At 44.3% G+C, this 22639-nt stretch overlaps 1 protein-coding gene across 1 annotated transcript in view; it reads right to left on the reverse strand.

Moving 5' to 3' along the window:
• The window catches only part of LOC147361586 (cilia- and flagella-associated protein 337-like), a 122657-nt gene that overhangs the window by 89416 nt on the left and 10602 nt on the right, over positions 1-22639 (reverse strand). Inside the window, 5 exon segments of the mRNA XM_086330782.1 lie at positions 3910-4002; positions 6998-7080; positions 8585-8815; positions 15725-15808; positions 16110-16163. Coding sequence (XP_086186908.1) covers positions 3910-4002; positions 6998-7080; positions 8585-8815; positions 15725-15808; positions 16110-16163 — 545 coding nt within the window.

Below are 22639 nucleotides of genomic sequence, written 5' to 3' on the forward strand. Positions count from 1 at the left end.
ATCACGAAGAAACAGAAAGTTTGACCAGATGTATAGCTAGTACAGAAATTTAATTGAAGGCCCAGAACCAGATGACTTTACTGGTGAATTCTATTGAACACTTTAAAAAATAATTAAAACCACTCTTTCTCAAAAACTTCCAAAATACTGAAGAGGAAAGAATACTTTGAAACTCATTTTATAAAGCCAGGATTACCCTGATATCAGAGCCAGACAGAGACACCACAAGAAAAGAAAACAACGCATCAATATCCCTGATGAATGTAGACACAAAAATCCTCAACAAAATACTAGCAAACCAAATCCAACAGCACACTGAAAGGAGTGATGGCTCAAGACACAGAAATCAATTAATGTGATACATCACATCAACAAAACGAAGGATAAAAATCACTTGATTGTCTCAATAGGTACAGAAGAAGTGTTTGACAAAATTCAACATTCTTTCATGATAAAAACTCTCAACACACTAGGAACAGAAGGAAAAGGACCTCGGTGTGATAAAGTTTTCTTCCGAGAAATGTTCTGCGGGTAGTAATGTCATATCTCTTAGCTAAGTGGTTTTCTTCTCCCCTTCTTCTATTGTTAGTTTATTTTATATTTGAAGAGGACAATATCTTGCCCTAAGTTAGTAGATGAATTAGCAGTAGATCAAGCTGAGATTAAAAAAATACTTTTTATGTATTCATCTGTTTAGTAAAAAATAGCTATTGAATGTCTTCTAGGACCTAAGGGATCTATTAGGCAGATACATTTATCACTCAGCAGAAATATTTCTCTTATTTTCCTATTTTGCTTTTATAGTTAAAAATGTTAAAGCTAAGACGTACTTTTGAGTGTGTCTGCAGTGGTTTGAAAGCAACAAAAAAGAAGTTGTATGTGAAATTGTATATTAAAGGTAATAACAGAGGGAGCTCCGCACACGGCAATTAGTCTACAATGTGCTCCCACAAATGCACTCAGACACCATGATTAATGCTTCCTGGAGCCTTCAATCTCTATAACTAGCTATCATTGTACTTATCAGAACCCTACTTGCCCAGGAAATTATGATAAATACTGTGCTGGTTCCAATATCGCTCTAAGTGATCAGGTCTGGGTGTGAGAGGCAGTGGTGAGACGAAATGGAGATAAAATGCAAAGTTTATGTTCTGGCTGCTTAGCAAGAATTCAGCAAGGAAACAAGTCAACAATCCTTAAGGAAGGTTTTAGGGCAACACAGAGACACCCCACCCCACAACACACACCCAGGTCCAGTCTATGCCAGTTATAAGTGTTGTTCCAAATCGGTTTTCCTTTGGGTGTGTCTAGAAGCTAAATGGGCTTCCCCAGTGGCTCAGTGGTAAAAAATCTGCCTGTCAGTGCAGGAGATGCAGGAGACGCGTGTTCGATCCCTTGGTTGGGAAGATCCCCACAGAAGGAAATGGCAACCCGTTCCAGTATTCTTGCCTGGGAAATCCCATGGACAGAGGAGCCCGGAGGGTTGCCGTCCATGGGGTCACAAAGAGTCAGATATGACTGAATGAGCACCCACACACAGAAGCTAAATCTTGGTGAAATAAAAAAAAAAAAAGAAAACTAGTCTCCATGTCAGAAGAGTGTGGCATCCTAAACCTCATTCCTAGTCCAATGGAGAAGCTCTCAGAGAATGATATCATCAACAAACTGTCCCATTGGTTGATTACCTGGCCAATGCCATCGCTCCATCCCACCCTCATTAAGGGAGAGGTGACTGATTAGAATGTACAACCCAAGTCAGTAAATATTCACTATTGTGGATAAAATGTTTGTGTCCCCTCAAAATTCATATGTTAAAACTCTAACCTCCAATGTGATAGTATTTGGAGGTGGGTCCTTTGGGATGTAATTAGGGTTAAATGAGTTCATGAGGGTGGGGCTCTTGTGACAGGGTTAAGAGACCCCATAGAGCAACATTCCCCCCGCCCCCATGCAACCCACCAAGGAAAGGCCACATGAGGACACAGTGAGAAGGCGACTGGGTGGCTGTCTGCAATCCAGGAAGAGGGCCCTGGCCAGAAACAGAAGGGATTATCACCTTGATCTTGGACCTGCCAGTCCCCAGAACTGTGAGAAAATTATTTTCTGTTGTTTAAGGCACCCAGTGACATTTTGTTATGGAAGTCCCAGCAGATTTACACATTCACATTCACCAGGCTGTGCTCCCCTTGAGGCTGGGTGTCCTATGAGTTCAGTTTCTGAATCCCTAGCCCATAGCAAAAGACTCGTCCCCACCCTCAGCTCCAAGCCCCAAGAGAGGTGGGGTAGAACAAAGTCTTCATGATGTCCTGGGACCACAGTGTCCCCAGAGATGAGTGAAGTTGCTGAGATCTGAGTCCACAACAAAGTCCTGCCTTCCCCAGAGGCTCTGACCTACCCAGGAGGAGCCCAGCATCCTCTGATGTGGGGAGCTGGGGTCTGGCCCAGGATCTGGGAGGCAGGAGGCACACACAGCCAGGCTGAGCTATACTTGCTTCGCTGGGCCTGCACATGTTCTCTCAAGGGTGTCCTTTTTCTTCTCTCATCAAAGTGGCCTTTCTAGAAAGCAGTGCTAACACAATCAATCATTTTCAGGCAACTCTCAGATGTCTTAAGTAAAAGCCAACTCACTATGGCGATGCCCTCACTGTAGGCTGGGCACCTGGATTCCCCAGCGCTCCAGTGCCTCCTACCCTACCCTAACCTCCGGGGGTGGGGTGGGGTGTACACATCCCTCCCTCTGGAGAGGAAGGAGGCCTCAGGAGGGGCCACACCTGTGCAGGAGAGGCGCTGGGGAAGGGGTCTGTCTTTGTTCTACAGGAACACAGTCTGCTGCAAGTCTGCTTTTCAGTTACTTCCTTCTAAATCCATCAACTTTTCTCTATATTTCTCAATATACAAAATGATAGGAGGAAGAAAACTGAATGAAAGATATGTTTTACTAAAACCATCAAGCAGCAAGAAAAGCAAGGCGGGGGACAGAAAAGCCAAAATAAAACTAGATCCTCCTTTTGAAATCAGTAAGAGATTTCTGACGTGATTATTCAACAAGTGTTTCTCTAGAGCCTACTAGGGACCAGTCTGTGTGCATGTGCCCGAGAGCACAGGGCAAAGACTGAAGCGTGGGTGCCACCCATGGGCTACTCAGGGCTTTGTATTGGTGATGTCTGTAAGGGCCCCCACAACCACAGACCAGGGATGCTTCCAGGGGGACACTTGGTTTCTGGGTGAGAAGCAGATTCAGGGGACTTCATGAAGATAACATTTGGGCTGTAAAGAATGGTAGGATTTCTGCAGAACCCGCCGTGTCTGTGAGACAGTGAGAGCTTTTGGGAACCGTGTCTTATTCATATGTGTCCCCATATCCAGCTAGGTCAGGTGCATATTAGAAACATGATGAAAGGATGGCTGGGGAGTGGAACAGCATCCAGAGCATCCAGACAGTGACCTGACTGACCGGAGCTGAAGGGTCTCTGTTTAGGTTGGCCCTGACGGCCCAGTGCAGAGGGAGGCTAGAATGGCAGTGGGGAGGGGAGGGAAGGCTTGGGTGCCACTAAAAGGTGTGAATATTATTGGAGAAGGACTTGGCAACCACTCAAAAGCAGAGTAACAAGGTCAGAGTTGGGTTTCAGGAAAATTAACATAGCCACATTTAAAACATAGATTAATTTATAATCTCATCAACAGAAACCATATCGCCTCTCTGGGCCTCCCTTTCCTCCACAGATGCAGGAAGGCCCCTCCTTTCTGGGCACCACTGTGACAAGTGACACAGGCATGACAGGCTCCGTGGGAGCCAGGATGCCTACTGATAGAACACAAGTGTACGTAACTGTCCACAGAGAGAGAAGGAAGGATTTGCTGCTCGGGGGAGAGGCACTCTGCCTGGCCCTGGAGATGCCTCTTTCTCACCAGTAGTTCAGTTTCAGCGGGACAGCTTCCAGGCCACCAATCTGACAGTACGGCTCCAAGTTAGAGAGTTCATACAGCTGGATTTCACAGTTTCTGTTCAGAGATGAAGCACACTTGGAGTAAACCTAAATTTCCCACTTGATTTTTATATGGAGCATTTTTTATAATGCACAGATTCCACAAAACAGAAACAGCTGACCCGTGAAACACCTGCCTTCCTGAGCATGGCCCCTTGCTGAGCTGGAGGCTTCCTCTCCAGCTCCACCCTTTGGGGACATCAATTCCATCTGGTTCTGAACTGGTCATGGCACCCATACTCCCCATCAGGAGGCTGGTACAGTTTCCAACAACATGGGCTCTGGACGCCAATAGTTGGGACATCAGATCCCAGCTCATCACACAGTTCCCTCGTCTGTAAAATGGGGCTCATACCTGTTTTACAGGAGAGTTACTGGGATTAAATGAGAGGATATGTGAGAAAGTAGTTAGCTTGGTACATGGGACCTCTTAAGTGCTCGAAAACGTGAACTGATTTTTGCTGCTAATAATGAAGATGATTAGAGCCACACAATGGAGGGTCAAGGACTCAGTTCCCCGCTCAGTCCTCCTTAACTTGTGTCCTTAACCCCTTCCTCCTAAGTTAGCTTGTCCACCCAGGAGCTGACTGAAAGAAGAAGTTCGTGGATATAAGAAAAACAGCCTGCTGCTTCAGCCTGCTCACATGGAACACATGTGTGTGTGGGTGTGTGTGTGTGGGGGGGGTCACTCCGCAAATTCCAGAGCCTTGCCTTGCTTGCCATCTGTGATTAACGTAGTTTTCCCATTTCCTTTCCACCTGCCATGCAGCTCAAGAGTGGTTCACTGCCTCCAGTCATTTGTCTTGCCTTACTTTCCCATTTGCCAGCTCAGAGATTCTCTAGGAAGTTACTGCTTTAATCTCTGAATTTCTGTGTGTGTAAAAGACACGGCAATTAAAGCTATTGAACACGCTTTTTAAAATCAAACAGGGCTGAATTTAGAAATCCAAATTTGTTGTTTTTTAATGGTTGATATTAATTATATAAGTAATATTAATATGCTAATGTTTTAATAATTAAACTTAACATTAAATTTAATTGTATTTGAGAGCCTGGATGATGTGGGGTTATATTAACTGTTAGCTAACGTCACTGAAGCCTAGGGAACCAGGGTCTGCTAAAGGAGGCAAGTTTGGGTTTGGGAGGAGTCGGAGGTGGAGGGAGGAGTCTGAAGAGGGTCAGGCAGGGCGGTGGGAACCACATTCAACCTCCGCCCCTTCATCTAGCCACGGCCCCAGCCCCATGCTCAGGTCAGTTCAGTTCAGTCGCTCAGTCGTGTCCAACTCTTTGCAACCCCATGAATCGCAGCACGCCAGGCCTCCCTGTCTATCACCAACTCCTGGAATTCACCCAAACTCATGTCCATTGAGTCGGTGATGCCATCCAGCCATCTTATCCTCTGTCGTCCCCTTCTCCTCCTGCCCCAAATCCCTCCCAGCATGAGGGTCTTTTCCAATGAGTCAACTCTTCGCATGAGGTGGCCAAAGTACTGGAGTTTCAGCCTCAGCATCAGTCCTTCCAATGAACACCGAGGACTGATCTCCTTCAGGATGGACTGGTTGGATCTCCTTGCAGTCCAAGGGACTCTCAAGAGTCTTCTCCAACACCACAGTTCAAAAGCATCAATTAAAAAAAAAAAAAAAAAAAGCATCAATTCTTCGGCGCTCAGCTTTCTTCACAGTCCAACTCTCACATCCATACATGACCACTGGAAAAACCATAACCGTGACTAGATGGACCTTTGTTGGCAAGTAATGTCTCTGCTTTTGAATATGCTATCTAGGTTGGTCATAACTTTCCTTCCAAGGAGTAAGCCTCTTTTAATTTCATGGCTGCAATCACCATCTGCAGTGATTTTGGAGCCCAAGACTCCATGCTAAACAGTTTAATTCCTCAGCCTGGACACACCCACCACTCCCATCACAGTTCACCCTTCCCTGGTTGCTTTTGCCTTAATTTGGAGTTTTCCAAAATTCCTTCCCACCAAGCTGCACACGCCCTTGCCTTGGCGCATTACTGAGGTTGCTCAAGCGCCGTCCAGGACGCTGCACATTTATTTTCATTATTTTGAAAGTGTTAGTCGCTCATTCGTATCCGACTCTTTGCCACCCCATGGACTCCAGCCCTCCAGGCTCCTCTGTTCATAGAATTCTCCAGGCAAGAATACTGGAGTGGATAGCAATTCCCTTCTCCAGGGGACCTTCCTGACCCAGGGATGGAACCCAGGTCTCCTGCATTGCAGGTGGATTCTTTACTGGCTGAGCCACCAGGGAAGCCTACTTTCATTACGTTCGGTTAAGTTCAGTTGCTCAGTTGTTTCCGACTCTTTGCAACCCCATGGACTGACTGCAGCTTCCCTGCAGGCTTTCCTTCCCTGCCAGGCTTCCCTGCAGCTTCCCTTCCCTGTCTGGCTTCCTTGTCCATCACCAACTCCTGGAGCTTGCTCAAACTCATATCCATCAAGTCGGTGACGCCATCCAACCATCTCATCCTCTGTCGTCCCCTTCTCCTCCTGCCTTCAATCTTTATGTTGCCCTTGATCAAAATCTTCAGTATCTTCCTTCACAGCTTGAGGCCATTCTTCCAAGGCCCATTCTTTGGAGGCTCTCCACCAGCGAGTATAGTTTGTTTTCACTGTGGATTTTATTTTTTCAATCAGTCCAAAGTCTTTTGGACTGAATTTTGGTGGCTAATAAAATAGCTGTATTATTTTGAATCTAAAATAAAGGGTGCTAAAATGTAATGACATTTTTTTCTCACTCTGGAAGTATTCCAGAAGAGGACTATCAATTTGAGACAATGACAATATCATTGCAATTGGCCAGACAAAAGGATACCTTTCTTTGCACAGCAGCTTCGATGATGTATGAGTTCTAGTATATTTTTTTAAGGGCTTCATTCTTTATCCTATTATCATAAACATGAATATGTCTGTGTAAACCCACACATGGAAGTGAATTTCATAGACCAATGATGATTCTTTTCCCAGCTGAACAGCCAAAGACACTCACCCAGTCCCTAGGATCAGTTTGTTGTACTGGGGCATGATGGTAACATCTGTCACCCACCTGGACTTCCGAATAATGGGCTTGTCCTAAAGGGTAGAAGGATGGGAATGTACAAAAATACAGCTTTTTAATGATAAGACAGTTTCAGTTGTCTCAAGGCACTCTTGTCCGTAATACACATACTTCACATTATAGAGCTTTCTTCAGTTTACTTTTGCCCTCAAGTATAGATACATCTTGGAGATACTGTGGACCACTGTGATGAAGTGAGTCATGGGAATTTTCTGGTTCCCCAGTGCAGACAAAGTTATGTTTACATTATGCTGATGGTCTATTAAGTGTGCAATGTTGTTTTTTTTTTTAATCAATGTACATATCTTCATTAAAAAATACTTTCTTGGGAGGAGACATGGGTAAATTTATGGCTGATTCATTTTGATGTTTGGTAGAAACAAATGCAGTACTGTAAAGTAATTATACTTCCACTAAAAATAAATAAATACTTTCTTGTTAAAAATGCTAGCCACCATCTGACCCTTCAGTGAGTAATAATCTTTTTGCAATAGTAACATCAAAGATCCCTGATCATTGATCACCTCAACAGGTATAATAATAATGAAAAAGTTTGAAATATTGCAGGAATTACCAAAATGGGATACAGAGACACAACGTGAGCAAATACTGTTGGGGAAATGGCCTTGATAGACTTGCTCAATACAGGGTTGCCACAAACCTTCAATTTATAAAAAATACAGTATCTGTGGAACGCAGTAAACCAAGGTTTGCCTCTCTAGAGAACTTGCTACACAGACTCAAGGCACTGAGTTTATTCTCTCCTTCCCTGGTGGCTCAGACGGTAAAGCATCTGCCTAGAATGCGGGAGATCCAGGCTCGATCCCTGGGTCGGGAAGATCCTCTGGAGAAGGAAATGGCAACCCATTCCAGTACTCTTGCCTGGAAAATCCCGGACAGAGGAGCCTGGTAGGCTACAGCCCATAGGGTCACAAAGAGTCAGACATGACTGAGCGACTTCACTTCTCGGGAGGGTTTATTTGGCAGCCTGAGGGGTATAGTTTAGCTGTGTAACTACTAGGTGGGTGATAAGTTTCCTGAGGGCGGAAATGGGTGTCTGTCCCCAGCATGCAGCATAGAACCTGAGCAGCGACAAGGGCTCTATTCTGTAATGGCTCACTGTTATTCCTAAGTGTACTTCCCAAATGCTTCTTGCCTTCTGAATTTCTGATTCTGTGATTCAGTAAGTTCTCTCAGAACTACCTAAACTGAAAGAACCATTAACAGGGAGAAAAACGGAAAATTCTTTTCCATTTGTCATTCATTAAGACATGATAAATTACATGATGGAATCATGTGTAATTCATCACTCCATCTGATTTTAGCAGTGGAATGAAGAATTATCTTGTCCTACATATACAGATCATATTTGCATCCCATAGACTGGCAAAATCCAGCATGAATATATTATATTCAAGGACACAATTTCTGTAATCATGCCACTCAAGGAGCAGTTTAAAATAGCAAATAAAATCAAACTGGAGCACTCAGCATCCTTATCAAATGAGAGTCACATACAAAAACCCACTTTCTTCTTTTCAACTTCAGCTGCAAGGACCAGAAATAAATGGCTCCATCTTCTCTGATCATGATTAAGGTGTCATCAGGCGCAGCAAGAATGTGCAGCACGGGACCCCCATATGACAGCCCCTACAGCACAGCAGGCAGCTGGAAGGAAGCCTTTTGCTGTCGAGCCCGAGCATCAGCCTGCTCTGAATATACTAGCTGCAAATACATGCAGAAGCCATCCTGGGGAAGAAGGGAATGTTCATTAAATGTCTGCTGCCTTTTTGGCTTTCAAAAATTCTCCTTATCATCAGGGCATGGACATGAGGTAAATATTATTATGAAGTAGGTCATTGGCATGAACTTGGCTGCCAAAAACTTGGGGCTAATGACTGGGGTGCACTAGCTGGGCTGGGGCTAGAAGTGTGCTACTGAGTGTCTGGGCTCACTTCCCTGCCCAGTCTCTCTAAAGATGATAATGATGGTGGTGGTGAGTGAGATCATATCGTTTCACTCAAAGTGGACCTTCATCTCCATTCTTGCCATAACTGGATGAGATAAGTACTATCGCTCTCGTTTTACAAAATGGGAAACTCAAACCTAGAAAGACTAAACTATCTGCCTAAGATCAAACAGGAGCTTCCCTGGGGGCTCAGATGGTAAAGAATCTGCCTGCAGTGCAGGAGGCCTGGATTCGATCCCCAGGTCAGGAAGATCCCTGGAGAAGGAAATGGCAACTCGATCCAGTATTCTGGCCAGGAGAATTCCATGGACTGTACAGTCCATGGGGTCGCAAAGAATCAGACACCACTGACACCATTGACACCACTGACTTTCACTTTCACTTTCTTAAGTGACTAACACGTACGCACAGATCAAGCAACTAGTAAGTGTCTTGCCTGAGACTTGAGTCCATGTCAGTCTGACTGCACAGTTCTGACACACCAGGACATAGGCTTCATTTCAAAGCTCAGCAGTGCACGTAGGGAAGAGCAGACCAGTGGTCACAGGGAAGGAGTGGGAGAGCCCAAAAGGCCTAGGAACATCTCCATTTTCTCTCCACTTCCCCCAAAGCCCTATTTCACTACAGTCTTTCCTTCTCTTCCCTGGAATCCTGACTATTCCCTTTCAAATCAGACGACAGTGAAAACACTGGTATTTGCTTTGATTAGGGGATTGGTCCAAGGTCTGAATAGAGGTGAACGTGACTTAACTTGCCACTTTAGAACTTAATTCATCCTAGAGTAATAGGAGGCTACTGATGCACAATGGCAGAGAATTTCACTGGCAGATGTCTCAGCTCCTCATTATTATATGATACAAATTGGGAAACATTAATAATTATGATGATAGTATTTGTTGAAAAATTATTCTGTGGCTGTCCTTGTTCTAAATACTTTCCGTGTGTGTCAGGGATCTGGAAGTTCACAGTTCATGTATTGCTGAAGCCTGGCTTGGAGAATTTTGAGCATTACTTTACTAGCATGTGAGATGAGTGCAATTGTGCAGTAGTTTGAGCACTCTTTGGCATTGCCTTTCTTTGGGATTGGAATGAAAACGGACCTTTTCCAGTCCTGTGGCCACTGCTGAGTTTTCCAAATTTGCTGGCATATTGAGTGCAGCACTTTCACAGCATCATCTTTCAGGATTTGGAATAGCTCAACTGGAATTCCATCACCTCCACTAACTTTGTTTGTAGTGATGCTTTCTAAGGCCCACTGGACTTCACATTCCAGGATGTCTGGCTCTAGGTGAGTGATCACATCATTGTGATTATCTGGGTTGTGAAGATCTTTTTGTACAGTTCTGTGTATTCTTATAGAGTGGTTCAAAAGATTAGAAACTGGGCTAATGGGTAGAAAGTCAAGACAGACCGCTTGCAGTTCATAAAGGGAAAAAAATTAAGGTCAGAGCTCTCCAACCTTGAAATAGGAAATGGGCTGCCTTTAGCTGAAGTTGCCTTTAACTTGAGGTATTCAAGCAGATGCTGGCTCCTGGCTCACAGAAAAGAGAATTTGTGCACTGAAGAGGTTATATATAAGTGACCTTTCAAGTCCTCTCAAAACCCAGGATTCCATAATTGCAGCTTCACTGGAGATGGTTAGGTTTTATGTCTATTTTGGGGAGTGAGATGTTGGCTTTTCTCTTACAAGTCTCAGGGGTGTTTGCCTTTGCACAGTAATGACACTAAAATGGAGAAAAAGAGATGATGCCTGATCTCCAAGACTCCAGGGCATCGCCCCATGGTGAGTCCATACCCAGTGTCAGTGTAGGGGTCATGAGGAGAGACCCTGGCTGTTTACTAAGGGCAGCCCAGTTCCCTCTAAGTCATGCTCCCAAGGAGACTAGCTCTGCACTCCTGGGTGTGGCTTCCAGTGTAGACATTACCATGGCAACAAGACAATACCATGCACATCAGATCAGATCAGATCAGATCAGTCGCTCAGTCATGTCCGACTCTTTGCGACCCCATGAATCGCAGCACTCCAGGCCTCCCTGTCCATCACCAACTCCCGGAGTTCACTCAGACTCACGTCCATCGAGTTGGTGATGCCATCCAGCCATCTCATCCTCTGTCGTCACCTTCTCCTCCTGTCCCCAATCCCTCCCAGCATCAGAGTCTTTTCCAATGAGTCAACTCTTCACATGAGGTGGCCAAAGTACTGAAGTTTCAGCTTTAGCATCATTCCTTCCAAAGAAATCCCAGGGCTGATCTCCTTCAGAATGGACTGGTTGGATCTCCTTGCAGTCCAAGGGACTCTCAAGAGTCTTCTCCAACACCACAGTTCAAAAGCATCAATTCTTCGGCACTCAGCCTTCTTCATAGTCCAACTCTCACATCCATACATGACCACAGGAAAAACCATAGCCTTGACTAGATGAACCTTTGTTGGCAAAGTAATGTCTCTGCTTTTGAATATGTTATCTAGGTTGGTCATAACTTTCCTTCCAAGGAGGAAGCATCTTTTAATTTCATGGCTGCAGTCACCATCTGCAGTGATTTTGGAGCCCAGAAAAATAAAGTCACCCACTGTTTCCACTGTTTCCCCATCTATTTCCCATGAAGTGATGGGACCAGATGCCATGATCTTCGTCTTCTGAATGTTGAGCTTTAAGCCAACTTTTTCACTCTCCTCTTTCACTTTCATCAAGAGGCTTTTTAGTTCCTCTTCACTTTCTGCCATAAGGGTGATGTCATCTGCATATCTGAGGTGATTGATATTTCTCCCGGCAATCTTGATTCCAGTTTGTGTTTCTTCCAGTCCAGCGTTTCTCATGATGTACTCTGCATATAAGTTAAATAAACAGGGTGACAATATACAGCCTTGACAAACTCCTTTTCCTATTTGGAACCAGTCTGTTGTTCCATGCTCAGTTCTAACTGTTGCTTCCTGACCTGCATACAAATTTCTCAAGAGGCAGATCAGGTGTTCTGGTATTCCCATCTCTTTCAGAATTTTCCACAGTTTATTGTGATCCACACAGTCAAAGGCTTTGGCATAGTCAATAAAGCAGAAATAGATGTTTTTCTGGAACTCTCTTGCTTGTTCCATGATCCAGCAGATGTTGGCAATTTGATCTCTGGTTCCTCTGCCTTTTCTAAAACCAGCTTGAACATCAGGAAGTTCACGGTTCACATATTGCTGAAGCCTGGCTTGGAGAATTTTGAGCATTACTTTACTAGCGTGTGAGATGAGTGCAATTGTGCGGTAGTTTGAGCATTCTTTGGCATTGCCTTTCTTTGGGACTGGAATGAAAACTGACCTTTTCCAGTCCTGTGGCCTCTGCTGAGTTTTCCAAATTTGCTGGCACATTGAGTGCAGCACTTTCACAGCATCTTTCAGGATTTGGAATAGCTCAACTGGAATTCCATCACCTCCACTAGCTTTGTTCGTAGTGATGCTTTCTAAGGCACACTGGCCTTCACATTTCAGGATGTCTGGCTCTAGGTGAGTGATCACACCATCGTGATTATCTGGGTTGTGAAGATCTTTTTTGTACAGTTCTTCTGTGTATTCTTACCATGCACAGAGTTTGTAACAAATACTTTTAGAATGAAAACACCCAGAGGGGTGGCTTCCTGAGAGACTAGGACCAGAGACGGAAGTGAAAACAAAAAAGCTCAGGAGGAGGGCAATCACTGCCCGGGCTCAGGCTGCCCACCCGGTTTTCCCGTCGCCACAAAACAGTCCGGGAGAGGCATGCGTCTGCCTGGCCACCACCAGCAGGCAAGGGCCATGGTGGGAGTGAGCCCTCAGGCAGTGCACCAGCTGTCACATGACCACCCCTTGGCCTTGCAGCATTGTGACTCTGCCCAGAGACGCCCAGCTCCTTCCATCAGCCACAGCTGAGTCAGGGAGCCTGTGTTTACATGAAGAGCCTCGGCCCCTGCCCGGGGAACCGCCTTCTCAGCACGGCTCTGTGAGGGACACTGGACCACTGCCGCCTCACATTGCTTGCTTGTTGAGCACCAGTGGTGTGCCGAGCTTTGTGCTGGATGTGGTGGCTTCAGAGCTGAAAGATACCTTACCTGGCTTCATGGCATTTGCTGTCTATTGGGGTTACGCTGAGTCAGCAATGTAGTGCAAAAGATAACTTCTGTGTTACAAGAAACTGCAGACCAATATCAGCTTAAAAGAAGCAGCAGCTACTTCTAGGAAAATTGCTGTTGTTCAGGCGCTCAGTCGTGTCCAACTCTTTGTGATCCCATGAGCTGCAGCACTCCAGGCTTCCCTGTCCTTCACTATCACCCAGAGTTCGCTCAAACTCACGTCCATTGAGTCAGTGATGCCATTCAACCATCTCATCCTCTGTTATCCCCTTCTCCTTCTGCTAGGACATACTCAACTGAGTCCACGATGACCACATTGCCTTAAAGTCATTCATTCATTCAGCAGCATTTATTTGGGCACCTGTACTTGCCAGGCATGGTCCTGAATTCTGGGAATATAAAGAAAAATCAGAAAACAGGATTATTACTCTGGCAAAAAATGGGAGGGAAGCATTCTAGATAAGGAAACAGCACATGGGAAGATACAGAAATAGGAAAATAGAGCATCACTTTCTCTGCTCCCCAAGGCAACCACAGGGCTTGGTGTGAGACCACCATTCCTCTATGCCACCCATATCAGAAATACTCACCCTTCACATCGGGCCCCTGAAAACTCCGCCCGGGGTTCATCTCCTCCAGGAGAACTTCCAAGCTTCCTGCTTTGCTTTAGATGTTCCCACAGCACCCAGACTGAATTCTAGGCCAGCTCTGACCTGCCTGAGGGCAGAGACCACGTCTTGGCTGACTCTGTGTGCCACAGGTAAATACTTATTGAAAGAATGAGTGACTGAGTTAGTGGATGAATCAGAGGAGAAGAGAATGAGATGACTGACTAGGCTGGCAGGCATGCTAAAAATGTAGGTAATCAGACTGCTTTGATTAAAAAGATCTGGGACATTGTTAAAACACCTGATAATTTATATATTTATTTTCAAATTTATATTATTGAAGTATAGTTCATTTACAGTGTGTTAATATCTAAAACACCTGATAAAAATCTATTAAAAACACTCCTCTCTCTATCCAGCAGAAGTTTTTTGTTTAACATTATGCATATGGAGTAGATAATTTTTAAAAGGTAGGTGCTATTCAGAGAAGGCAATGGCACCCCACTCCAGTACTCTTGCCTGGAAAATCCCATGGATGGAGGAGCCGGGAAGGCTGGAGTCCATTGGGTTGCTGAGGGTCGGACACAACTGAGCAACTTCCCTTTCACTTTTCACTTTCATGCATTGGAGAAGGAAATGGCAACCCACTCCAGTGTTCTTGCCTGGAGAATCCCAGGGACGGGGGAGCCTGGTGGGCTGCCGTCTATGGGGTCACACAGAGTCGGACATGACTGAAGCGACTTAGCGGCAGCAGCAGGTGCTATTTAATGATCACTTCACAGCGGATGAAACTCTAAGCACACTTAAACTTCTACTGTAGCCATCAAAACTGGACACTTTGTAACGTAGAAGGGGCGTTGGGGACCTCATCCACTTACAGTTTGACAATGGTGGGGTTTTGTTCAAACTCCAGGGGCAAGACTGTAGAACTTTACCTTGAATTTTTTTTTTTTTTACAGTTTAAGACGCAAGGAAACCTTAGAAAGTAGAGTGTAAGCAGCCTCTCTTGATATAGCCTGTATTTTATCTTATAAATATAGCCTATTCATTGCTATGGTTTGAATGTTTGTGTCCCACTCCAGTTCATATGTTGAAACCCTAATGCCCAGTGAGATGGTATTAGGAGGTGGGACCTTTGGGAGGTTAATGCTTGGGGCATGAACATGGAGCTCTCAAGAATAGGAATTGGATCTTATGCAAGAGACCCCAGAGAGCTCCCTTGCCCCTTCTTCCCTGGGAGGATCCAATGAGAAGTCTGCAACCTTAAAGAGAACCCTCCAGAGACTTTGGGCACCTTGACCTTGTTCCAGCCTCCAGAACTGTGAGAAATAAAGGCTTGTCATTTATAAGCCACTCTTTTTATGGCATTTTTATAGCCTGAACAGACCAAAATATTCAATAAGATTTCATACTCTGGGCCCAAAACCAGGCAACTAAGATGGCAGAGAGAATATTTTAAATCCTAATTCCAGCAGTTTGGGGGTGGGAAAAATGCCCAAACTCTTTGGGAACAACCCATATTCCTGATGGCTCATTGGTAAAGAATCCGCCTACCAATGCAGCAGATGCAGGAGACTCAAGTTTGATCCCTGGATTGGGAAGATCCCCTGGAGGAGGAAATGGCAACCCACTCCAGTATTCCTGCCTAGAAAATCCCATTGACAGAGGAGCGTGGCGGGTTACAGTCCATCGGGTCACAAGGAGTCAAACGACTGAAGCAACTGAGCACATATATACAAAGAACCAGTGATCTAGTAAGAGCCTTTTTCTCCTTTTCCAGAAAAGTCTCTAAGTGTCTTGTTGGCCTAGCGTACTAAGTAATTTAGAAATATTTTCCCATATAAACTGTTCAGTAAGTCAGCTGGATCGTAGCAGAAATCACAGTTCAGAGCTGAGAGCGATTGTGCAGATAGATCATCAAGCCTAATTGGTTCCTACAGTTGAAGTTTTAACTGTGGTTTCAATGATCCAACATTTATAAAACCCATTTACTTTCTTCTGTGACCTCATGCTCTGCTTCATTATGCATTTGAAAGTTTCCATATCCAGCAGCTGTCTTCCTCTCTTCTCATACTCCTAGGAGGGAAAAAGAATAATTAGCTATGAACAAGTTGCATTTTGTTTAGTCTGGGAGCAAGAGTCCAAAGAATGGAACATCTAATTGGACCTGCCTTGAACTCTGTCAATTTTGAACACGCTATCCCTTTTTTTCACTTCTCTGATGCATTCACAATTTGTTTCTAATTCCATTAAGAAGTGACAATTACAGAGAATTTATTCTTCGATGCTATTTTATAGGAATTAAAAGGATTGTACTTTTCACTGAAAAATAAACCATCAAAAAGAGAATCAGAAAGCTCACCTACTCAGTTCCTACCTGAAACAGTGCATTTAAGTGCTGTAGCTCTTCAGGAGTCACTTGATGTTCTATCTCACCAAAACAAAAAGAAAATAAGTTGAAAACATATAATGCGAATAGGAATGCCCATAAAATGCAATTTCTGGAAACCCACGATTCCTCGCTCTATGGGAGGCCAATGGGTAGCTGAGCCTGTGAGTAACACATAGGCTATTCCAACTTTCATTGTTCCAGTCCCTACTCCAATTCAGCTGATTCCCCAGCCCCTAGCTATGGGGCAGGCTTGGCCCAAATGGGCTGGAAGGAAGAGGTGGCAAGGTGGTGGAAGGAAAGAAGAGGACAGGCATTGACTTGGGAGAGAAAAGATCAGGAACTGGACTAATACCAGAAAAGAAAGACTGAAAATATTTTGCCAGATCATATTCCAAAGATGCTCTTTTCCTTCTCAGGAGTCTAGCACATCAGAACTGCCTTGTGTCACATCCTCTGCTCCCCGGCCCATCTCATCTAGGCTGAACCAGGAGGAGACCCTGGGGGAACTGACCCCTTTTTCTGGGGTAAATTCTCTGAAGCTATTGCCAGAGACTCTTGGTACTCTTGGTGTTAGAGAATTTCATTAACCTTAAGTAGGCCATCCTTAGTTCAATAAACAGACTCCCAGAGAATGCCTCTATCTCACCCTCCAGTCTTATAACTATTATTTCAACAGTTTGCCTGGGGTTTTCCTGGTGGCTCAGACAGTAAAGAAGCTGCCTGCAATGCAGGAGACCTGGGTTTGATCCCTGGGTTGGGAAGATCCTCTGGAGAAGGGAATGGAAACCCACTCCAATATTTTGCCTGGAGAATTCCATGGAGAGAGGAGGCTGGTGGGCTACAGTCCATAGGTTCACAAAGAGTTTGGCCTTTATAAATAAAAATGGTTAAACTTCTGGCTTATAAAGAATGAATAAATTGTCATAGTGGATAGAGCCAAACTAAGCTCTGATGTTCTTGCACTGTCTCACGAGGCCAGAGGAAGATAGCAAAGCAGAAAATCAGCATTTCCTTGATAGGATCATCTTCTGAAATTTCTGTGATCACCTCAAGTTTCCAGGGTGGTGGCCTTTACCCTAAAACTCAGGCTGACACCAAAGCTACAGGGAGACCCACCATCTTGTAAAATTGAAGCACCTGCCAAATTCTGTCTTAAATGACTCAATAATTACTTTTGAACTTGCTTTCACTGAGGAACAAAATTGGAAACCCTAGCGCTAGAATGGGAAAACACTCCAGCTATAGTTTCCACTTAAAATTTCCCTGTAAGGCTCTTCTGGCAAGGCCAGAACCTGAGAGGTAATGTTTAAAAAAACTGACCAGGAGAAAGACCCTAACAGTATTCAAATACATGAAAAGGATGATTCCATCAAACTGAGGGGCTATTTCTCCTCCCCAATAAAAGATACTACCCTGAATTAATTCATCGCTTGCTTAGACTAAGCCTTCTCCAGCATCCACAAAAGCAGTGAGTGTACCAGGCTCATACACAAGACCAAACAAGAAGATAGTGCCCTCTAAGAGCATGTGACTTCTAATCTTCCACCTCAGATGGGACTCCCAGAGGGCCAAACATTTTAAATGTGTTTATCTTTAATTGGAGGATAATTGCTTTACAATATTGCTTTGGTTTCTGCCATATATCAACTTGAATCAGCCATAGGTATACCTATATCCCCTCCCTCTTGAACCCCCATCCCATCTCCCACCGCATCTCACCCATCTAGGTTGTTACAGAGCACTGGATATGAGCTCCCTGCGTCATACAGCAATCTCCACTGGCGATGTAATTTTACATATGGTCATGTATATGTTTCAATGCTACTCTCTCAATTCATCCCACCCTCTCCTTCCCTACCTGTGTCCACAAGTCTGTTTTCTATGTCTGCATCTCCATTGCTGCCCTGCAGATAGATTCATCAGTACCATCTTTCCAGATCCCATATATATGTATTAATATACAATGTTAGTCTTTCTCTTTCTGTCTTCCTTCACTCTGCATAATAGGCTCTAGGTTCATCTACCTCACTAGCACTAACTCGAATGTGTTCCTTTTTATGGCTGAGTAATATTCCATTGTATATATGTACCACAGCTTATTTATACATTCATCTGTTGATAGACATCTAGGTTGCTTCCATGTCCTAGCTATTGAAAATAGTGCTGTGATGAACACTGGGGTACATATGTCTTTTGCGTGAAACAATTTTTAAAGATTTGAAAATTATTCCCCATAAGGTTGGACTATTATGGGAAAAACATTATATTATTTAAAAATTTCATATTGTATTCTCTAAGCCTTTACAATTATATTTAAGATACAATATACTTTATGAGTCTATGTGTTACATAAGACACTTATTCTCAAATTTATAATCTTAAAAACATATTCCTAGAAAGTGGTGGCTCTGGATTTGTACATAGCAATCAGAACATATTGCTATTGTTATCCTTACTGCATAACTTCTGTCTTTCTAGTGCTCCTGGATAATTTTTCTCCTTAGCTTCAAAATTTCCTGAAATCTATACCATAATCATGATCTGTCCACTAACCACCTTATTATGTGAAATTGGCCTTTCGTCTTTTTCTGCCTCCATTACTGAAAAGGAACAAATAACAAAAAATTGCCTCCTTCCCAGGAGGGGGCTGTCCAATCCAGAGAGAGACTAATTCATCTTCTCATCTTAAATTTACTAGAAATCCTTCTGAGAAAATAAAGTGAATGCCATCATTAGTAATAGTAAAGAAGGGTGTGAAATCAAAGCTGGTGACTATATAATTTATAAAAGGTTTTACAGCAATTTTCAATTAAGTATAAAATGTGACTGAAAAGCCTTGCTTTCCCCCTTCATAACTTCTCCCCAGAGCCATCCCTCCATCTCCCCAAATGTCCTACTCACCCTGCCTCCTGCTTACTCTCCTGACACACCTACAGACTCTGGTACCTTCCAAGGTTTGCTCTTTGTTATCCTGGTCATTCCATTCCATCTTTGCTTCCTGGTTACAAATACACCTGCTTCTTGCCTCCCTTCTTCCACTGTCCACAAAAATAAGGAAGTGACTGAACACTCTAACCTCAGAAGATTTTCCAGGGTGGCAGTACCAAACCATGTTCACTGAATTTCCAATGCATTTAAGAAGTCAGTTCTTAAATCTCACAGACCTCATCAAATTTTCATATGTCATGACTGAGAGCAAAGACCCAGTGATCATTAGCCAATTTCTTTTGAAAAGGCAGCAATAGAAATACAGCTACAAAACAGAGCCATTATTGTGTTTTTCCTTGAAAATATAAATCAGGCCTTCACTTAATTGCATGTTTTTAAGGCAGATTTGGAACACAAAGCAGAGAAAACATATGTCCCTTCTGGGTACTCCTGTGCTTGGCAGGGCTTGAAAATTTGTAACTGCCATCGACAGCCAGTCACATTGTATCACTAAAAAGCTTGAATGACTTGTTTTCCTACAAATAAAAACAGAGAAAAGCCGGACTATTTTATTTCCAAACTATCATAGTTATAGTGACAACCATAAATAACTCAGTCCATAATTGTGGAGTCTCGTTTTAAACATATTATCTATTGCCCAGCAATGCATTTTGGTGTGTCCATATGCAATTTCGGAGAGAGCTACCTGGGTAATTCTCTAAGATCCTGTATTGGGGAGGATTCATGGAGCTCTGATTCTGTTTGTCCTTATGCTGCAGTCTCCCCAAAGCAAGCAGTTTTTATGATAACAGTGGCTTTCCCATAAGGACTCGTTTGCCTGCTGGTTGCTTATTTGCAATGCAAATCAGCACTTCTACTGTTCCACCCCAGCAGCTCATTGCTTCTCACTGTAGAGTCTCCTCAGTCTGGATGGTTTAGGGGTAATTTCACATCTACGACAAGGGAATTGACTAATTAATCGAATAAAGTATCCTTTTGAAAATCTGTTCCTTGAGTTGCTGTCTCTATAGCTTCAGAAAACAGACAGTTACAATCCTGTAGTCTTAAGATTCTAAAGGAGATGGTAATTGCAGAAGATTTGAGGAGTTTTCCAGGTTGAAATTTAGGGGCTCCCATGGTAGAAGGTCCTAAGGAAGAGGAAACAGTGGGGCTACAGGGCATTCTCCAGGGAGCCTACATTGTGAAAGCAGCCTTTTTCTTGTGTAACACAAGATCATAACCACGGGAAGAAGAGTTAAAAAAAAAGGCCTGTGTGATTCTGCCAGAAACTTTAAAATCCACAATAAACCGAGGCTTAAAAAAAAGACTGTCTTTTTAGCCATTTAAGGAGCAGGAAATCCACCCTGAATATTCATTGGAAGGACTGATGAAGCTGGAGCGCCAATATTTTGGCCACCTGATGTGAAGAGCCGACTCACTGGAACAGGCCCTGATGCTGGGAAAGATTGAGGGCAGGAGGAGAAGGAGGTGACAGAGGATGAGTTGGTTGGACAGCATCACTCCACTCAGTGGACAAGAGTTAGAGCAAACTCCAGGAGACAGTGGGGGACAGGGAAGCCTGGCTTGCTGCCGTCCATGGGGTTGCAAAGAGTCGGACACGGCTGAACAACTGAACAATTACAAAAAGGAGCAGGAAGATTAGAAAGTGGCTTCCACTTCAATTAATGTAGCCTTAGGCAGCACTGCCACTAACATCTAACCTTCGTTGAGCTTATTACGTGCCAGTTGCTGGGTACTTTACATGCATGCTTTCCATTCATCCTCATAACAACTCTGCGAGGGAGATACTAGTATAGTCCGCATTTTACAGATCAGGAAGCTAAGGCACAGGGAGGTCGATTAACTTTCAGAGCAAACGCTGGCACCAGGGCCTGGTACTGGCTTTCTTTTCTGTTGCCCCCCCTCTGCCCGGGGTCCCTGGCCAGCTCCCAAGAGAACACGGGCAGATGGGTAGACGGGAGGGGCGTGGACTTCCAGACCTCTAATGGCCACCGTCACTCATGTCTCTTCTCCACAGAGTCTAAAAACCAGAGTGAATTGTTTCAACCCAAGTGGCTGGTCCTGTAAAAATGAACTTCGAATTCCTCTTTACTTGGAGTTACTTTTACTTTACTTGGAGGTATTATACGTTATAAGGCTAAAAGTATGGTGCCATTTGAAGAGTCAAACCTCCTCCTTCCTTCAGTGAGTATTAAAGACTTCCTACCACGGGGATATTCTACAGCTTATACAAGCTTTTAAGAGATCCAAATTTGTTGCAAGGAGCAGCCCAAGCATTTCCCAGTTTGCTTCTGTAAATTAATCTAAAATGAATACCTCACTGCTTTTCCAGCTGCTTGGGTAGATTCTATGACCTCTTAGTGGTTAAAAAATAGAGAGAGGAGAAATGCTTCTGCCAGCCTTAGCAAACCAGAGTGGCAAAGCTGACCTTGCACGTGCTCACAGAGCAGATCAGCTGCAGTGGTCGAGTACTGTGTTGAGAAGGATTCTGAGGCTCTCAGCAGGAAAAGTCAGGATGGATTTGCTCTGTTGGCCACGAGCATTGGAGGGAGAGGTGAGAACATAAGAACAAGCAACAAAGCTGTACCAAGAACAAGGCGATGGAGAAAGAGACAGAGAAGGACGGAGCCGGAAAGGTCTTGGAACCCCAACAGTCACCCGTTATCCTTACTGTGGGGAAGCTGAGGATGGGAGAAGACAGTTCACCAAGGAATTCCATGGTAGAGCTGAAAAAGTCTTCATCTCCTGTATCCAAAGCCAGTACTCTATGAGCAGCTCTGGTTCTTTTAGTTTTAACACAAATTAAAAATAGCTGCTGGGTGCCTGTTTTCCCACAACTCATTTAAATATGTGTCATTGAAGCCATGCCTCTTACTTTGAAGTGGCAGCATCCCACATGCTCCTGCATAGCCTGGACTCTGCACCAGCCCACACAGACTTCCTGCCAGGAGCTCCAGAACCTGTCACTATTCCCAGACAGCGACAGGGAGCCTCAGGCCTCAGAGGCAGCTGCCTGGCCACAAGTAGTATGGCCTGGGTCACTGCAGGCTCCAAGCTGGCTATTCCAGTCAGCAAAGGAGCATCAACCCAGCTGGCTGCAGTCAGTGAAAAACTCACCCTTAACCAGGAAATGTCCCACAACCTCTGACAACGCCTGAGACTTCCTCACAGAAGCCTGGAAGACTGAGAAAGGGTTTGGTGGGGCAAAGTGAAGGTGAGAGTGGAACCTTCGTGGCTGAGCAGACTTGAGAGGTGACCAGAAACAGACTGTTCGTGAAGGTCCTCACAAGCTGAGTCTTCTCAAGCCTGCATGCTTAGTCGCTCAGTCATGTCCGACCCTAGTGAAGGTCCTCACAAGCTGAAGGTCTTCTCAAGCCTGCATGCTTAGTCGCTCAGTCATGTCCGACTCTTTGTCACCCTTTGGACTCATAACCCATCAGGCTCCTCTGTCCACGGGGTTTTTCAGGCAAGAATACTGGAGTGGTTGCCATTTTCCTCCTCTGGGAGATCTTCCTGACCCAAGGATCGAGCCTAAGTCTCCTGTGTCTCCTGCACTACAGGTGACA

This window comes from Bos grunniens, chromosome 12, assembly GCF_055505025.1.
Source record: "Bos grunniens cultivar Pamir isolate PY7600 chromosome 12, Bosgru_T2T1.0, whole genome shotgun sequence".
In the NCBI taxonomy this organism is placed as follows: domain Eukaryota; kingdom Metazoa; phylum Chordata; class Mammalia; order Artiodactyla; family Bovidae; genus Bos; species Bos grunniens.